The 19,638-nt window shown below is 38.7% G+C and overlaps 2 protein-coding genes across 2 annotated transcripts; both read right to left on the bottom strand.

The window, feature by feature from the left end:
• Positions 1-1,169: 1,169 nt before the first annotated feature.
• On the bottom strand, positions 1,170-9,659 carry fcer1g (Fc epsilon receptor IgFc epsilon receptor Ig). The gene is made up of 5 exons (XM_074622797.1): positions 9,444-9,659; positions 3,985-4,076; positions 3,405-3,452; positions 2,934-2,957; positions 1,170-1,821 (listed from the first exon to the last, which is right to left on the bottom strand). The coding sequence occupies exons 1-5, from the start codon at positions 9,511-9,513 to the stop codon at positions 1,768-1,770; spliced, it is 288 nt and encodes a 95-aa protein (XP_074478898.1). The 5' UTR covers positions 9,514-9,659; the 3' UTR covers positions 1,170-1,767.
• A 225-nt stretch (positions 9,660-9,884) lies between these two features.
• Positions 9,885-18,873, bottom strand: ndufs2 (NADH:ubiquinone oxidoreductase core subunit S2). The gene is made up of 14 exons (XM_074622796.1): positions 18,715-18,873; positions 16,070-16,173; positions 15,441-15,631; positions 14,882-15,002; positions 14,508-14,620; positions 13,498-13,572; positions 13,260-13,337; positions 13,069-13,154; positions 12,840-12,959; positions 12,017-12,146; positions 11,496-11,591; positions 10,650-10,733; positions 10,189-10,246; positions 9,885-10,084 (listed from the first exon to the last, which is right to left on the bottom strand). Exons 1-14 carry the CDS (start codon positions 18,819-18,821, stop codon positions 10,047-10,049), a joined length of 1,401 nt encoding a protein of 466 aa, XP_074478897.1. The 5' UTR covers positions 18,822-18,873; the 3' UTR covers positions 9,885-10,046.
• Between the last annotated feature and the right edge of the window lie 765 nt (positions 18,874-19,638).

Here is a 19,638-nt window from a genome sequence, read left to right as displayed (position 1 = left end):
ACACGCACTCACATGCAGACACACACACACACACACACACACACACACACACTTGCACCGAAAGTCACCTTTCCGGTTTGGTCGAGGCAACATGACAGTTATTTTCTCGTCGTTACATGCTCTGCTCAGAGGAGAGGCAGGTGAAAAGTAGACACGGTAGAGCCTGTTTCAACTGCATATCATAACAGGCTGCTGTACGAGGCTGACGCCAAAACAAAAGGTGCCTCCTCCCAAAGGAGAAAAACAAATTAATCCTTTGATTCTTTAAACGGGATAATGACAAATATTAAGATGAGCACCACTGAGACAATCTAAATCAGAGGAATAAACAGTAAGCTGCCCACTGTTGGTACATTTAATCTCCAAATTAAATGTCATCATCTACCTCATAAATAGGGCTGTCAAAGTGAACAGTTTTAAAGCTAGAGTGAAGATACTGGCATCATATGAAACTAGAAAACCTATACCTACTCATACTAGCTTGTCACAAAGGAGATTAAATAACGCTCCAAACTTATGCAACATTTTGTCATGGCCATTTTCAAAAGGGTCCCTTGACCTCTGAACTCCAGATATGTGAATGTAAATGGGTTCTATGGGTACCCACGAGTCTCCCCTTTACAGACATGCCCACTTTATGATAATCACATGCAGTTTTGAAGGCAAGTCATAGTCAAGTCAGCACACTGACACACTGACAGCTGTTGTTGTCTGTTGGGCTGCAGTTTGCCATGATGTGAGCATATTGTTATGCTAAATGCAGTACCTGTGAGGGTTTCTGCACAATATCTGTCATTGTTTTGTGTTGTTAATTGATTTCCAATAATAAATATATACATACATTTGCATGAAGCTAGCATGTTTGCCCACTCCCATGTTGATAAGAAGATTAAATAAATCTTTAGGAGCTTCATACAAACTGTGAGTAGCCAAACCACTGTCAGATAATTATTATTATTTTTGCGGTTGTTTACCTTATGACGATTGGAGGTTTACCACTCCTTATATAACATTATATCTTACACAGGGTTTCCCTAATTCAACACTGCAATTCAAAGAGAGACAAAGTCCTTTAATAAGCAAGTTAAACATTTAATAGTTTTTGTGGCTATATATCAGCTCTATGCATCTTACAGGCAGCAGTCTGTGATATTTATTTGACTTTTCTCCCCCGCTGGGAGAGGGAAGAGGGTGTTTGAGTATGAACAGCTAAGACCTCACCAAAGACACCATCACTGCCACCCTGTGGTGTGCAGGAAACACTGCTCGGTCTCTCTAAAAGGCTTGAGCATGGCTTTAACTTCAGTATATTCACCGTCTAAAAATATTTTTGGAGCTATTTGCCATTCCTATAAATAACAACTGACATCTTTCAAATGGCATAAACAGGAAGTTAGTTGGACAGTCTATACACGCAGACATTTTTTTGTTTAAAAGCATTACAATACAAAATGCGTCTGAAGCATCACAGTTTTCAAAACATGTTTGCATAAAATTAAATATGTGCAACAGAACAGCAAACAAAAATACCTTATGACAACAAAAGTAAGCTTTTCTTACATCGCCCGTCTTGGGCTCAACTTCCTTGTTTCTGTGTCGTCATTCTTAACTTCCCGTTAATTCTTTAAAAAGAAGTAAAAGGGAAATGAACACTGGTGCACGTAATCTTACATTCTCTCAAAATCTAAGCATGGTAGCAATGTTTAAATACAAAAAGAAAAAAGGTATTTAGAGGAAAACATCTGTCTTGGTCTTTCACTCATTGGGTCACTTCTTCATGCCAATAGTTTCATAAGTGTCCTGGGCGTGAGGAGTCAAACCCTGGAGGGAAAACAGAGAAGGAAAGTGGGAAATTCAGTCGAAACTATAATTTAAAGGGTAACTAACCCAGAAATTTTTCAACCTGGACCCTATTTTCCCATGTTTTTGTGTCTAAATGACTAATACAGACAACAATTTTTTAAATAGACAGCGTGTAGACAGCAGCTGCTAAACGAGCAACAATGTAATCCTATTGGGGCAAGCAGGCGCCGTCATTTATGTCCACTAAAAGTTCTTGTTTTTACCATTCTGATTGTTATTATAAATGTCTAACAACATTATGGAAAGGACCCTACAGAGAGATATTCTTTACCTTTCGCTTGATCCGGTCTGTTTTTTATTGTGTCTGACTAAGTCTCGCTCAAGGAGAAGTCTCGTTCTGAAATCTTGCGAGGTGACTGACGTGTTGCCGGAAGACAACAGTGGAAAAGTGGAATATATCCATGGTGGAAACTACGGATGCAACAATACCGATACCGGATCAGATATGGGGGTTAAACGGCTAGATCGGGTATCGGTGAAAATGGGGCCGATCTATTCAATTAAATTCTATGTTTATGTACTGACATTTTTTTCAGACACATTGACCCTGCTGACTTGCCCTCACAGCTTGTTTTGCTGTTGCCATGTTGCAGCATTATGCCTCAATAGAGTGCTTCAGGCATGACCTATTTTTGTTGTCCAACCAGGAAGTTAGCATCGCCCAGGGTTCCCTCGAAACCCAATGGGAGTTTTCCAAATTCACGAGTGTGGTATTTATGGATTTATTTTATGTCGTAAAACAAAACGTTAAAATCTCTTCAGCTTGTGTTAACCACAGACCTTATTTCAGGCATTTAACTAAACACCCATTGACTTCCAGACGAGGGAACCAGAAGTGCTAAAATGCTAACTCATTTCTGAATTTTATGACTCATTCCTGTAGCTCTCTATACTGGACCAATTTCAAATTGTTGTCCCCATTAGTCACTTAGGCACCAAAACATGGGCAAATAAAAAAGAAATACCCAAGTTACATTTTAATAATAATACTAATAATTTAACATTTAAGCAATAAATTATTTTAATCTGTCCCCCATCTCCTTTACATCCTCCACAGCATCAAAACTCACCGTATAGATGCCCTCTTCAGCAACCTGCCAGGGGAAGAAAACAACAATATCAGATACAGTATAACTAAGGAAACACACATTGTGGCATCGTGTCTTTCTTGGTAATTGGCTGTAACAGGATGCATGCTTTTCATTGGTCTGTGATGAGATAGCCGGTGCAGAGCGGTCTAAATAGTGTAACTCGCCACAGGCAGCTACAAGTGCGGGGCTTCTGTACAAAAACAACAATAGGTATGTGTTTCCTATCACTATAGTCTGAGGTTTGACCTGACTGGTGAGATTATTTTTGCCTCCAGAGAAGCTCTGCCTCTGGTTTGTCCACTGAAACTCCAGTTTGCGCTGTGGTTAATTGTATTCGCAGCTATAGCATTTGTTCTCACCCATCTGCATCCATTTTACACGATACAACTTAGGTCTTTATGTCTATTTTAGTTACGCATGTACAGTGTCTGTGTGTGTCTGTATTCTTACCCGCTTGCCCTTTGCCTGCTCAGTTGCATTCTCCCTAGCAACGTAGATCTGTAAAAGACAGAGTTAAATGATTCAATGATAATTGACAGACCCAACACGTGTCACACTGTAGTTTTACCATCCATTTATAGTTTTTTTAAATTGTATTTTCATCAACTTTTCAACTCCATTTACTGGCCATAAGAATATATTGGTGTATGAATATTGCACTTCATGCACTTGGTACATTATGCAAATGTGGGAGCAAATGTTAATTATTCCACGATCAAAAAATTTAAATCTAAAAGTAGCACTGATAAATGTTGTATGTCAGTACATCAGCATATGATATTAATGTATTCTAGCAACATTTTCATGTCTATGATACCTTTTCTTCCCTTTCTGAATGTGTAGCATGCTTCAATTTGCTGACGACACCCTATTTTACATTAACAATGTGCCAGATTTCTGTCTTTCGTCAGACAATTAAAAAAAAATGTCATTCCCATTTAAAATGACCCTGTTCTTGAATATATATTATACGTGATATGTGTTTGATGCATGTATGTTTCTGTAAAGAGCAAATATGTAGCATGCAAACCTTGATTCTACAGTAGAGAGCCGTCAGGATGATGCCGTACAAAAACAGGATACCGTCCAGCACGTAACAGATCTGTGGCTCTGTAAAAGCGGCTGAGGAGAACACAGAAGAACACTTAATAGGAGCACAGACATTACAACAGCACTTCAACATATGTTTGTCACAGAATAATTTAAAGTGGCACCGGAGTGACATCATCAAGCATTTGTCTCGGAGCCCTTCCTCCTTAAAGTTTGCCTAATTATTGCATAAATGTAATTCATCTGTTGGTTATCATGTGATGATCGCTGCTAGTGACGATGGGGCTGTTTCGTTGTAATTTACAAAACAGTATTATTGACTAACGGCGGTGTCACCATTTCAGATTGTGAAACAAACAGCAACAGCAGCCATTACATAAGAAAACATATGGAGCAAACCATAGGTATTATCTTTAATGGTACTTCACTACAGTCTATGGAGAACCTGATTTGACGGTTATCAGGCTATTAAATAGGCATTATCAGTCGCTATAAGCACTATAGATGTGAGTCAATAGGGGCCTACTACGTTGTAAAAAAAAAAACTTTAAAGCAACACGTTTTACCATGTAAAACTGAATGAAACATCACGTTTTGAACACAAACAAAAAGGCTTCTTTAGGTTTAGGCAACAAAATTACAACTTCTTTAGGTTTGGGCAACAAAACCCCCACTTTGTTAAGTTTGGGAAAAACACTGTATTTTGGGATAAAATAACTACAAGCGCAAACCAAAACTAGACATTGTTGGTTTCACACGGGATGCAAACTCTGGTCTCCTGGGTGAAAGCCCTGTGTTATAGCACTTGACTTCCACTTCTGCTCCTGTCATAATTACTTTAGTCGCTAGAGGTCGCTGTTGTGTTCTTTTATACCCCCTTTCGGTGGTCTACCATGTGAATAAATGATAAAACCTACCAGTGGGTGTAGTAGACCCCTATTGACTCACATCTATGGTGCTTATAGCGACTGATAACGCCTATTTAATAGCCTGACAACAGTCTAATCGGCTATTTAAGGGGAGGTAGCGAGGAAGAGTGGGTGTGCAACTTAATGCTGTTTCAAACATTGATATAAAAATACAAGAACATTTTAACATTAATAAAATCAGATTTAACGGAATTACTAAGGGGTGGGGGGGTGACATATGAAGAATACTTCCTTCTAGTCTCTCACTGAGAAATCACTCTGACTAATCGTTCACATGCACGAAAAATAGCAGGATTTCCGGCGATTAATGAGACTTATATCATGTACTTATCTAATGCTTTAGATAAGTACACACACAGGGCTACATATGTAATATGGTGCATGAGAAGATTCGTTATAATTTTGTTGAAAATATTTGCATACTGATTGTAGGAGTAGGATGCATGTGGAGGCTGACACGCTATCACAGATCATTTTGCTCCTATTGCTGTTATGATATTAGTTCAACAGCTGTATACCCATGTTAAATGGATATTAAACAACCAGAAAAGATGGACATTGTTAAGGCAAAAATCATATGGATATCACACTATCACTGTTGTCTCTCCAAAGGCCACAGTATGCACCTTTTGATTCACGTAAAAGCAGAAAACATTTAACAAATGTAACAACCATGCAAGCAATAATAAAGAAAAATCACTTCTCCTGTGAGTCCCCTGTAGACGCTTTTGCTTTTGAGTAATGCTATCATTTCATCAACTAATGCCATTTACGCAAAAGTGAGGAGAAAAAAGAGAAACTGTGGGTTTTGCGTCTCTCTTTTGCAACTCAACAGAGGCATTCGATTTTAAGCTGCAATGCACAACGACCACTTCTCACTGCACGGCGTGTGCAAAACCTGTGGCAAGACGTGTACCTTTATTAAAGGCTGCCGGAACTTCAAACCCAGCTTTTAAAAAGGTGTCGACTTCTTGGCCTGACTCCAACGCCGCAGAAGGCTTTTACGTGTCTTTAACCTTATGCACAGAATATGTTGCAGAAACAAAAGTAAGGTGACATAGGGTCACGTAAATATCTGACACCGAAGAAGATTACTATTTGGGACTGTGGATTTATAAAGGAGTATGTCCTCTACCCCTTGCTTTAATTGGTTAATAATAAGTTGTTAAGCAATTGATGCTATTGTGATAAGAAGTAATAAATGTAATGTGCATGTTGATTTACTTGTACTGACTTTATTAATGATGTTTCGGTCCTCAGACCATTAGGTAAAACTGATCAAAGTTGGCTTTTAGATGTTGTTTTGCTATTTCATTTGCTAATGTGTCTTCCTGCCATATTCCACCTCACAATTCACTACTTTACTATTGACTGTTTTCATTAAACGATCACTTAACTTTAAAAGTTACTAGTTCAATTTAAAAATCGAACTCTGATTGGGCAGAGGGAAAGAGAAGCTCTAACGCACAATACTAAAAAAAACAACACAGCAACAACACCGGCCAATCAGAGGTCTTATTGCTGTGAGTCAGACTTCCTTAAATTCCCTTTAATTAAATAAATAAAAAAGATGAGATTAAAAAAATAAATGCAAAAGTTTAAAAAGATGACGAATGAATTGTGAGATGAACTACGTATGACAGGAAGACACAAAGTGAAACATAAAGGCCTCTCAGAAACACAACTTAACATTTAATAAATTTTGCAACAGAATAATGAATCTGATTTAATGATTATTTTATAACTTAAATTGACATTTAATTAATCACATGTCAAGTTCTTTTTTTAATGTATTGTTCAATTTACTCATTCTAATTAATTAACCACTGGAAAGGATTCCTGTGGCACAGATCACACTCCATAGATTTTGTTGTTGCATGTTTAGATTAATTACATTTTATTAGAATTTAAATGTGATTGAGTCAGCTTGACCAGCACATTTAACATTCGCTTTTGACCTCATAGTGTACCTTAACGAGTAAATTTAATTAAACTAAGATAAAACTCTTACGTTTATTTTCTTCTGTACCATGACGACGCATTTATGATGAAATCCCCAGACAACACATGGAATTTCCCGTCCCTTTAATCCCACTTTCTTACTTCTCCATCACAAATTCAACGAAATGAACCACTTCTCTCACTTCCAGCTAAAGTCCCCTGTTCAGAGTAACAGTAAAATTAGAAGAAAAAGATGATATTATGCTTGATATTGACTGATGTGACATATTTGGCATGTTAGTTATGTATGGACAATTATATTAAAAGTGAAAATTCAGTTGTGAATGCCTGTGTTGAGCTGTACATGTTCTCTTAGCCTCAGAGATGTGGTGTGTTATCTGCATCAATAACCTCTTTTTGGTTTCCGCATCTCGCACGTTCGCACGTTCAGAGGAAATAATGTGTAACCCCCCAAAAATAACTGATAGTAAAGTGTGACTTATATTTCTCTATGTGTCCCAGCACATTACCCAGTTAGCATCACACTATATTCTACAACAAGTTGATCTCAGCACACTAAGGGAACATTTGTTTCTCGCGACTCCAGACACCTGAAACAGACTGTACAGTGGTGCTATGATGATTAAAACAGTGTGATCTACAGTGTCTATGTGCAGTTTTATGCATTGCAATAGAAGGTATATTATATTTTAGAGGTCTAATACGGTGTCAGGTGAAGTGCGATTACAGCCACTATCTTTTTTAACTCCTCAGTACACAAAGTGGATAGAGGAAAACTGTTTTTCAAAAGTGAGATCTTTCAATTTTTTTTAAATTTCTACACACCATTCGGCTGTGACTTTGCCTTATAAACCACAAATACTAGAAGTAGGCCGTAGTCAGCTGTGGTTTGGAATTAAAACTGAAATCTCTCAGCTGTAACATCTCTAACACACTGAATAAACCCGTTTGAAATTCTGAATTACACAAGAATATATTAATTGCAACTGTTTGTGATTATTTTATTATCGATGGATCTCCCAATTATTTTCTTGATTTATCAATTAATGATTTGGTCTATAAAAACTAAACAAAAATCTGTTTTTCTTTTATTTTTGTTGTTTTATTTATTTCATTTTATTTCCTAAGTCAAGGAATGTCCTGTTCTGTTGAAAATAATCAAATTAAATATAAAGTTAAAAATAATAATAATACAAATAATAATAATAATAATTTGGTATATAAAACATGTTTTTATTTTATTTTGTTGTTTATATTAATTTTATTTAATTTAATTTTCTATGTCAAGGAATTTCCTCCTGTTAAAAATGAAAAATGAAATAAAAAGTTTAATATAATAATAATAATTTGGTCTATAAAACATTGGTTTCTTTCTTTTATTTTGTTGTTTTATTTTTTTTATTTCCTTGGTCAGGGAATGTCCTGTTCTGTTGAAAAGTATCAAATTAGATATAAAGTAAAAAATAATAATAATAATAAAAATTTGGTCTATAAAACTTTGGTTTCTTTCTTTTATTTTGTTTGTTTAATTTAAATATATATATATATTTCCTATGTCCTCTTCTGTTGTGAAATGAAAAATGAAATAAAAAGTTAAAAAAAAATAATAATAACTTTTGTCTATAAAACCTCAGAAAAGTCAACAGTCTAAAGCCCAAAATTATTCAGTTTACTATAATGTAGCCAAAGAAAAGAAGCAAATGAGAAGCTGGAACCATTAAATATTTGGCATTTTTGCTTAAAAAAAATAAATTAGTTCAGATCAGTTCAGCTTTATTGATCCCCAAGGGGGCAATTCATTTGTAGCATTCCCAGTCCATACATCCTACATACAACAGACAACCAATAATTAGTTAAGTCAGAGGAAACATATTAAAGGCATGGGGCAGTTGGAGGGACAAGTTTTCAAAATTAAATTATTAACTGATTATTAAAATAGTTGCCAATTTTCTCTCAATCAGCTAATTGCTTCAGCTCTAATATATTTACTCTACTTTAATGTCATCTTGGCCTATTGGGCCCCCCCCAATACTAACTGACCTTTTAAGGCTAGACATGCATCTATACTTGTGCATAGAAAAGCATTACGTTACTTATTCTTCTTTAACATTATAGTTTCACTGCAGTTTACCGGACAGCTGTTAAAGCAGAGTGTTGTGTTTTTTTAGCAGTCCCGAAATACAGAATATATGCTGCAAAATAAAACTTTGGAGGCAGACGAAATGATTAGGAAACCAACACTTCTCTAATGAACTTATAAGTCCGAGGAAGGGTGTGACCGAGAGCTGGTCTGACTAGTGCAGCAATTAAAAAAAGTGGCCATGCACGCCAGCTTCAGTGCCCCATGTAACGAGAACCAACAGGGTCAAACCTCACTGCTCTAAATAAACATCTGAATTAGGTTATTTGTTTCTGCTGTTCAAAGTTTCCTCATAAGGTTGTTCTTCTTCATAAACTAAAAGTCAACACTGTGACGTCTTCAGACATCAAACCACCCAGAAGCAATATAAAAACGTTAGTTACATCCCAGTTTGATGTCTCAACTCACCAGCTGCTCTCCCAAAACTCATCCACAGAGGAATCGCCACCAGTACCGGGCTCCTGCCCCACACGGCCATGGTAATAACACAGGCTCAACACGGACAACTGGGCTCCGTTAAGTGGCCAGCACTCAGCAAACACGACGACGACTTGTGGGTGGTTTATTTTTTCCTCTTTCTTTGGTGAACACTCGAGTATCGCATACCTCGCAGCCAACAGGGGAAGTTGTGGTCTGAGCTCTAAGTCCATTTGTCTCACATCTCATCAGACCACTCCCCCTTTTAACACCAGCCAGAGGAAGGACCCACATCGAGGTCTCTGCTTGTCATGTGTAATACTTGATTTTCAGATAAGTTTTAAGGAAATGGAGCATTTGAAAAAGAATGGTGTTTAAGATGTTAAAAAACACCCTACTCCAACGTGACGGTAAAAAAGCACATCTCACTACTTTGCTTTTCAGTCATAAAATATTTATTAGGATTATTTGGAGCATTGTACATCACTGATTATAAGCAGAGTCATCTGCCTCACGACAGTGACTAGTGAACAGGAAGAGAACCCGACGCACAGATGTGTGAAGGAGAGGATCCAACGCATTCGCAGCATCACGTTAGCGGTCAACTTCGCCGAACACAATGTCCTGTGTACCTGTCAGAAGAAGAAGAAGAAAAGGGCTCAGTACAACGTCACACAAAAACTCATATTCTTTGAAGTATCGCCCTTCTGAAGCTGAACAATAAGCACTTTCTTACCGATAATGGCCACCACATCAGCCAGCATGTGTCCTTTGGCCATTTTATCCAGACCAGCCTAAAAAAGAAAACATTTATTAACATTCAGCATAACCGGCTATTCAAGGTTTATAAAACTGAATATTCATAATTCATGAGATTATAGCCTGAAGTTAACGCACTAACTACTCTAATAGTTTGTTTATGCAACTATAAAGACATTCTTAGCCTTGAAGACCAAAATTCAAATGACTACGTTAAACAGCAGTTCATGTACCCATGAGCTAAGAGATGAGCAGGAAGGAGGGAGAGGAAGAGGAGGAGGAAGAGGAGGAGGGGGTTCTGTACACTTTTAAAAATGGTTCTATAGTACTTTATAAAATCTACTTAATGAACTAAAAGTAGCCTTAAGGACAAGCCGTTAAACGTGCTGAATAATTGATACCCGGTGTGTGTTTAATATTTAAATATAAAGTGCGCACCAAGTGAGCGAATCCAGGAGCTTTGATCTTGCAGCGATAGGGTCTGCTGGAGCCGTCCGATACCAGATAAACACCAAACTCTCCCTGTAAGCAACACACAAAATACACCGTAGTAAGCATATTGCATCACAACAAAGCCCTGAAGGCCTCCAATTAATTAAGACTTGTGTATACTTGAGTTGTACACTTTTTGTTTGCGACGGATTATTGTACTACACAGCTAATCAGAGGAAAATAACAAAAAAAAAGGCAATTTTATACAGAAATATTATAGACCCTTTTGTGTCACGGTTACGTCACCGTGTTAGCTGGAGGCAAAACAAAGGAAAGACTGGAGGCTAACACTAGCAGTGGGCTAAAGTCACACATCGAATATGTCATCTTGCTGTGTTGTTTGGTGCCAGAATTGAGATATCACATACATTTGAGATGACAAACTGTGATTCGAGAATCTAGCAAGCTACAATATCGGCAAAGCGTTTCAGAGATGGAGAGAAAAGACTGCTAATATTTAGACTTCTCCTAACTGCAGCTGTGAGCTGCGGTTAGCAGAAGGCTAAACTATTAGCAACCCTTTCTCTCCATCTCTGAAACGCTTCGCCGATATTGTACGACTCTCTTTTTGACTGACTTTACTGAAGGATAGTTACCTATAGGCATCTTAATAATTCCTCCATGCTGTCATACAACACAGAAAATTAGCTGTTGTCACTCATCCGGCAATAGCACTACTTTCCTACGCTCTGACAAGAGTGTGTATGAAACATTAAGTCGGAGCTACTTTGTTAACGTCACCATGTTTACTAAGAGGAAAATGGGGTCAATACACATTATGAGCGATCTCACCTTGGGTGCCTCCACAGCTGTGTAGGTGGCCCCCGGGGGGACCTGGTAGCCCTCTGTGTACAGTTTAAAGTGGTGGATCAGAGACTCCATGGACATCTAGGGACAAGGAGCACATAAAACATGTTACGTCTCAGCAGCTCTTTTGAAAATGTTGCACACAAACGTTAGAGGAAGTTGAGTCTTGCGCATGTTGACAGAAATGTAAAACTGTAACACTGAGGTGATGTCAAGCCTCGGAGGCAGCCGAAATAGAAGTGCATTTCACAGCAGAATAGTGTGAAGACAAATTAGTGACACTGCTGACATTTAATTAACATATAGAAAGGGTGAAGCACAGGGGGAAATTAGGGCTGCACAATTAATCAAATTGGATTTTGTCTTCCCGCAATTAAATGAACATGATCGACTGCGATATTGACGTAATATTGCTACATAAATAAAGCGCTTCCTAAAGTAACAGCTAGAGATGCACCGTCAAGAAAACATTGTGAGGTAGGTTCAAGCATCCCCACTTTGCTCACCTTCATCTCAGACCTCTTGGGTGGTGCAATCTTGGCATCATCCACCTTAATCTCTCCTTCTGGCATCTTGTTGAGCGCCTGGTGCATGATCCTCAGGGACTGCCTCATCTCCTCCGTCCTGCACAGATACCTGGAGCACACACAGAGTACGTTACAGATGCTGATAATACTGTGCATCCGTAAATCGTGATCAGCTTGTTGTCATTCTGTAGAGATCATCGGTGAGGAGTTGATCACACAAACTGCGTCTGTCCTTTCAAACAAAAGGTCATTTCTTTTAATTCTCTCCCAACAAAGCACTTTTGATTACTGTGTTGTATTCGACACTGACAGCTCAGTTTGATTAATCTCTCAGACTGTGTGACAGTGAACTGTGCAGGATAGAAAGCCTATGCTGCCTCAACCAGCAACATTGAGCTCACTACGACAGCGTATTAAGGCAGGAAACAAAAAAAGATTACAGAGCCGGGGGAGGAGGGGTAATATTGGTATATGGTTGTCCAGTAATGCCATAAAATCCCGTCTAATAGACACCGTGCTAGATTGAATGTCGAATGTTTAAATGATGTGGCATACTGGCTGCAGAATTTTATATGTTTTTTCAATGCAGCTTTTACAAAATAGCAATGACATACCACTGCAATTCAAAGTGTGAGTGGGTGTTCGATGTCTAAATGTGTTTGATACTAATAAATGAGTGGTGGTAAGGTGATGATTTTGGTGACGATGCAGGAAGAAATTATCTCACAGGTACATGTAGCATATTTGGTGAAAACGGGATTGAAAAAGGATGAGCAACTAGAGCCATTTGCTAATCTTTTACCTGTCATAGCAGTCTCCTTTGCTTCCAATGGGGACGTCAAACTCCACTTCGTCGTACTTGTCGTAAGGCTGAGACTTTCTCAGGTCCCACTTGATGCCCGACCCTCGCAGCATCACTCCGCTGGTGGAGGGGGGCGAGGAGAGCGGTGATAAATATCAGAGTTAATACACATTTCTGCTAAACTAACTAACTAAAATAGTGGTGCATTTCATAACAATTAGCTGGCTACCTGAAGCCGTAGTTGAGGGCCTCCTCGGCAGTAACCACCCCGATGTCCACAGTACGATTCTTCCAGATGCGATTGTTGGTTAACATCTGCACAGAGGAAATCCAACAAATATGAACATTCACTGATAGTCTTCACCACATCCTTCCCACGTTAAGAGCTTGCGGGGATTTACAAAACGATAAGTCATTCACCTCTTCCACTTCATCGATTCTGATGGAGAAGTTCTTGCACCACTCATAGATGTCGTCCATCAGGCCGACGGGCATATCCTGAAACACATTTAAGATCATTAGCACCTCACTGATCATGAATCATAATCTGATTTATAAAGTGATCTGCAGCTCATATGCTTGATACACATTCCCCAAAGAGATAGCGTTATATTGTGATAAAAATGAACGACAGGCATGATTCAATGAATTCTCCTACCTGATGCACACCACCAGGTCTGACGTATGCAGCGTGCATTCTGGCTCCGGACACACGCTCATAAAACTCAAACATCTGAGAGGAAACAAGGGTGACACAGTTAGAGAGCTTCAAGTAGTCAATCTAAGAACTTCACTGGTGTTCTATCGATCACCTTGCAGGGTATTTGATCAGGCTTTTAGCTTGAGGGCAAACTGATTGTGGAAGTGGTTTTGATCTGACTGGAAATCAAAGTAGCTGTGTCAGGGAAAATGTTCGGGGCAGAGCTTGCGCAAAGAAAACCTACAACAGAACAAGTGCATATTTCCTGAGGCCTAGGTAGAAGGTATATAGCTAGACACAACTAATGCAGTCCAAGAGGCTGTTCAAATGCCGCGTTTTTTGCACCCTCAAATCCCTTGTTGTCAATGTAGATGCGCAGCAGGCGCGCTCAAATGCGTGACGACGCCGTTGTGACGTGCAAGCGTTCCCAAGTGTCTATTTTTCAGAGCGCGACGGCTGCGAACCTTTGGAACGCATCAGCGTGCACAAGGATCAACCAATCAGAGCCGGCAGATATCTTTTCTTTCTTCTGTAAATATCCGTCTACGGTTAATATATGAAGGAGAAGTGCAGGGCTAGCCAGAGCTTTACATCTGTCCCACGGACTATTTTACTGGCTTCCCCCTTTTCTGTCCGAGGACGTCACAACATCCTGTTGAAAGGTCAGCCAAATTGAGAGAAATCGAGCAGTAAAGCTACTGTCAGGGATTTACGCTGCTGGAAATCCATGTTCTCTTTGTTTTGACTTTGTTTAGTTTAGTCAGTGAAGCTTTTACTGCTAAATTACCGCAACTTTATCGTCATCATCATCATTGCAGCATGCAGGTTTTGGCTGCTTAGTAACGGCAAGCGCGAAAGGAGAGCAACCTCCCAAGCAGGATGAAAACGGATGATGAAAAAGGATGCACAGCTGGCATTTTCCACGCGTTTTAAGTTTTAAAAAGAACACCGGACAGATTGATCATTACCTTTTCTCTCTCCTCAAACATCCAGAAGAAGGGGGTCATGGCACCAATGTCAAGGGCGTGCGTAGTGATGGCCATGATGTGGTTCAGGATGCGAGTCAACTCTCCGTACAGAACTGCAAACACAACACAGAACACAACAAACCGTTTAAAGTTGATGAGTCTATTGACCAAAAAGAATAAGATTCACAATTGTCTTTGGGGTAAACTGAATATCTTATGAATGGCAGCTCTATATAATTCCATATGCACATCAAAATAAAGTGTAATAGGAAAGCCTGTCATCAATGGTGGACAAATAAGATCATCTAAAATATATTGGAGACATTTTAAGGCCTTATAGAACCTGCGGACACCAAACCATTTCTAGTGTGTACCTCTGATCCACTGCGCTCGCGGTGGAGCTTGGATGTTGAGCAGCTTCTCCACAGCCAGAGAGTAGGCCTCCTCATTACACATCATGGAAACGTAGTCCAGACGGTCAAAGTAGGGCAGAGCCTGTAGCATTTAAAAGAAGAGGAACTGAGGCGTACTGGGTAAGGGACTTACCCAAGAATTATGCAACAAATGACACATGATAAAGGTCCTCTTAATCTTTGATCAAGAAGTTTAATTTTGTCACTTTCAAGTGAGGGGGTGAGATGCTCCCATGCTCTTGCACCATCTATTTTTCACACAGTAAGTCCAGCTCATGCTTCTCAGTATGTTGTTGTGTTGAAAACAGTAAAATGGGAAGTTCGTTGTGTTGTAATTTACTGTTGTGTCCTTTGAATCCACCACAACTGCGGCTTCTTAACCTGGTTAAGAGCAAGAGGAGCACTTCCTGATTTGACAAACTTCTATACATGCATACATAGAGAATGAGCTATTCAAAGCATGACCTAATAAATATTAGAGAATAGAGAATCCCTACAGATATTGCAAGTGGTTTAGTACCTGCAGGTAGGTCTTGTACTCGATGAGCTTCTCTGTGCCGCGGTGCAGCAGGCCGATGTGGGGGTCACATTTCTTGACGGACTCTCCGCTGAGCTCCAACACCAGACGCAGCACGCCGTGAGCTGCAGGATGCTGGGGACCAAAGTTGATGGTCAGGTTGGACACATCCTTCTCTGCAGGAGGATCTTTGTCTGTGAGAAGGAAACAAAGCAATATCGTGCAGGATAAGGTAAATGAAAGCACTGAGAGTAAAAATCTAAGTATTGCTTCAGGATCTGATTATCTAATCCAAATAAGAACTAAGAAAGCAAGAATAGCAGCTTTTTACACCTAACATATGAAACTGGTGAAGTTTATGTCCATGTCCTCGGGAAAAAAAACGTTTACACTTCAACTGCAGAGTGAACAAATGTGTAATGCTCATTTGGGCCCTCTTCTGGCACCACAGGCCAGAATCCAATGTTGAATGGTAGTACACCTGTTGAGTATGTAGTGCATAGTATGTGATTTCACACTGTCTTGGCAACCCAACATTTGCCTTTTGATTTAGATAAATAACGTCTTGAAAAAAACAAGTAGGCTTTAACTAGTAGCCGTAAAAGTGCGACTGTGTGTGTGTGGGATGGTACCATTCCAGGGGGGTGGGGTCCATTTCTCATTGATGGCAGTGGGGTACATCACTGCCCCGGCAAACTGCTCTGTCCACTCCACATCTGGCTGCCATTGTTTCTGCCTGCGGAACAAAACATTGAAATATATACTTAAAGGGGATTTACGCCCATTTTCAAAATTCATACATGTTATTCCTGTGGTCTAAGACAGTCCAAAAAATATTAGTAAACATGAACAACTCTCTCCCAAATACAAAAACTAGAGTGCTAAAACTGTCATAGGGTATAAAGTGTGGAGCTGCTCCATAGACAATGAATTGGGAGTGATGTAACATGAGGTAAGATTGTGTTAGTAAGCCTTCAGTTTGGAGCCAACTCACACATTTGGCTATGTGCTAGATAGTTGCCACCTCTCAGGCTACTTGCATGTTGCCAGAGAGATTTTAACCTCATTTAGAAAGGCTGATGATCTGAGCTACACTGTGCTTGCCTGACATCTGATAATCATAATCTGATAATCATATGAATCATACTGATGAGGGAGACACGCAGAGCAGTAGATATGGATCATGCTGGTATTGCAAAATGTGTTTATTTATGCAACATCAATACATGGCTATTTAAGTATCTATAGACCTCCTATAGTATCAGAAGAACACATCAATAACAAGTCAAGTTCAAGTCCTCTTGACTTTGGGTGCTACATAATCAGCATATGTAGGAATGAAGACCATTTCAGAGACCTCTAAACTGATTTTAGTGACTGGTAGTCGTTAATAAAAGGCAGGTTTTCTTTATTTATGTGCCATTTGCATAAAAGATCTTTAGCTACAATGGTTGCAAACAGATACTGTTTACTCTTCACTGTGGTTAACTCATCTGTGGTGTTAGGGTAAATATTATTGAGGCAAGGTTGTGTTAGTAAACCTTCAGTTTTGACCCAATTCACACATGTGAAAAGTTACAAAAATAGGATTATAGTGATAGATAGGATCCACCTCTCATGCTACTTGCATGTTGCCAAAATTAATCTAGAAAGGGTGATGATGTAAGCTACATTGTGCTTGCCTGACAACTGATAATCATCTTGGCTGATAAGGGAGACACGCAGAGCAGTAGATATGGATTATGCTAGTATTGCAAAATGTATTTATTAATGCTAATTATTGCATTACATCAATACATGGCTATTTAAGTACCTATAGACCTCCTATGGTGTCAGAAGAACACATCAATAACAAGCCAAGTTCAAGTCCTCTTGACTTTGGGTGCTACATAATCAGCACATGTAGGGATGAAGACCATTTCAGAGACCTCTAAACTGATTTTAGTGACTGGTAGTAATTAATAAAAGGCAGGTTTTCTTTATCTATGTTTTGTTTGTTTATTTATTTTGCACAATTTAAGACAAAATAAATAAATGAAAAATATAAAGGGCAGGAAGAAACCCACTGGGCTTATCAGAAGCCTTCACCTAGAGACAAGATTAATATAAAGAAATAATATGACTACATAATAGTGATAAATAATTAGGACAAGATATATATAATAACAACAATAACAATACAGTAAATATATAAAAAAAGACAAATGTGTGTGTGTGTTGCGTGGAAGTGTATGGTTAGTGTTTGTGAGGAGGATATTGATTTAAATATCTATAAAGACTTCTTCAAACAACATTGTGAGTGGGAAAAAATAAAAACAGATACATGGACAACATGGGGAAAAGCAATTACAAAACAGCAATTAAATGATCCTTTAAGCAACTTTTGAAACATTTTACAGATGAACAGTTTATTGATAGATGTGAAAAGCTACTCCATAATTTGCTTCCCCTAAATCTTATCGAAAATTGACCTCTACTAGTGAGGAATTTAGGAGGATGAAGATCTAGAGACTGACTGGTTGAGTAAGAATGGACCTGAGATATTTGTTTATTGTTCCATTTGCATTAAATGTCTTTAGCTAGAATGGTTGCAAACAGACATTGTTAACTCATCTTACAGCCTCATAACCAGAAACTGATCAGTTTTGTTTATAAATCTTGCAAAATATGGGATATACTTTAGCCTTATACAGAGAATAAAGGATGCAAGGGGATATACTTTAGCCTTATACAGAGAATAAAGGATGCAAGGGGATATACTTTAGTCTTACACAGAGCATAAAGGATGCAAGGGGACATACTCTGACCTTACAGAGAGCATAAAGGATGCAAGGGGATATACTTTGGTCTTACACAGAGCATAAAGGATGCAAGGGGACATACTCTGACCTTACACAGAGCATAAAGGATGCAAGGGGACATACTCTGACCTTACACAGAGCATAAAGGATGCATAACAGTGAGGTAAACACTGGCACACAGTTAGCTAATCAAATGACTGACAGCTTAGGTAACAACTAGACAACAAGAAAGCTTATCTAACCTGCAACCTATAAGAGCTTCAATGACGACGTTGCTATAATAGATACATGCCAAGACGTTTTCCATTCATAAAGAAAGTAAGGAGGAGACTCAAACATATTTTAGGAAACCAAAAAGTCATCTTATGTATCATTATGCTAACATTAGCATCTCTGTGTGCATCTTTATGTGGACTTTAAAGCTAAGACAGCTGGTAATACAGTGTCCACACGAAGAGTAAAGTGTGCTATCTTACCTGTTTTGCACCACAGTACAGCCAGGACCCAGCAGACTGCTGTTTAATATGAGTTTAGTTGAAGGACGTCCTAGTTTGGTAAGCGACCTCAACATCGTGGCTGCCATCTTGGCTCTTGGTCGTCTGCCCCAATGACGTCATGACGTAGACGAGCGTCGTCTTCTTCTTCTTCTTCTTCTGTTGTTGTTTTGGAGGCGCACCACGTGTGTAACCAGAGTGTGCGTGTCTGCCACCTATTGGTGTGATGTAGCATCATACATAAAGTAGAATACATGTTACAGTAATGTGCAGTGTAGTTTTTTCCAAATAAATTATGTATTTAAACTGGATAATATATGATAAATAATAATAAATTAATATATATAAATATATGATAAATATAGGAACAATTTACAATAAGGATAGCCCACTGTTAAGGAGTTTATAGGAGTAATATATTTCTGAAATAAATTAGATTCTATTAAATTTGGTGTGTATGTGGGCCTATAAATGTAAATTGTGATGTCAGCAGTAACTGAGAAATCTTACTTAATTATTTTGTATGATTTGTTATCCTTTTAGCTCACCCTATACTTACCTGGGCAGGTGGTGCGTTCCAGTTAGGTGAGGAGTATGTGTGTCGGTCAAGGCCACAATTGCAGGGCTATCACTAAATTGACTGTGCATTTTTCTCATTCATTTGTTAACATCATTACTGTGATTGTTCATAAAAAACTTAGGAGAGTTCCCACACATAAAATTCACCTCCGCAATGCCTTTTGATTATTTTTTCAAGACATTTCTCATGGTACACTTATACATACACACATATATAGTATACATGGCAATGAAAGAGGCAAATGAAGAGGAATTTTAATGTTTTCTGTGGGTGTTTTTATGGGATGTGGATCTTTCAGATCAATATGAGGAGTGCCTTTGGTTTGC

This window comes from Sebastes fasciatus, chromosome 22 (genome assembly GCF_043250625.1).
Source record: "Sebastes fasciatus isolate fSebFas1 chromosome 22, fSebFas1.pri, whole genome shotgun sequence".
Taxonomy (NCBI): Eukaryota; Metazoa; Chordata; class Actinopteri; order Perciformes; family Sebastidae; genus Sebastes; species Sebastes fasciatus.
Note: the sequence above shows the minus strand (reverse complement) of the source record. Positions and strands in the feature narration are given on the sequence as shown.

What these genes read in the sequence shown, in the direction of transcription:
- fcer1g (XM_074622797.1), bottom strand. Translation starts at nt 9,513, where the DNA reads ATGGCCGTGTGGGGCAGGAGCCCGGTACTGGTGGCGATTCCTCTGTGG. An exon ending in AGCAGGCAAAGGGCAAGCGG is followed by an intron (nt 2,958 to 3,404) that starts GTAAGAATACAG and finishes TTCCCCTGGCAG; the next exon opens with GTTGCTGAAGAGGGCATCTA. An exon ending in CTGAAGAGGGCATCTATACG is followed by an intron (nt 1,822 to 2,933) that starts GTGAGTTTTGAT and finishes TTTTCCCTCCAG; the next exon opens with GGTTTGACTCCTCACGCCCA.
- ndufs2 (XM_074622796.1), bottom strand. Translation starts at nt 18,821, where the DNA reads ATGGCAGCCACGATGTTGAGGTCGCTTACCAAACTAGGACGTCCTTCA. An exon ending in AGTACAAGACCTACCTGCAG is followed by an intron (nt 15,003 to 15,440) that starts GTACTAAACCAC and finishes TAAATGCTACAG; the next exon opens with GCTCTGCCCTACTTTGACCG. An exon ending in AAAGGAGACTGCTATGACAG is followed by an intron (nt 12,147 to 12,839) that starts GTAAAAGATTAG and finishes TGTGTGCTCCAG; the next exon opens with GTATCTGTGCAGGACGGAGG.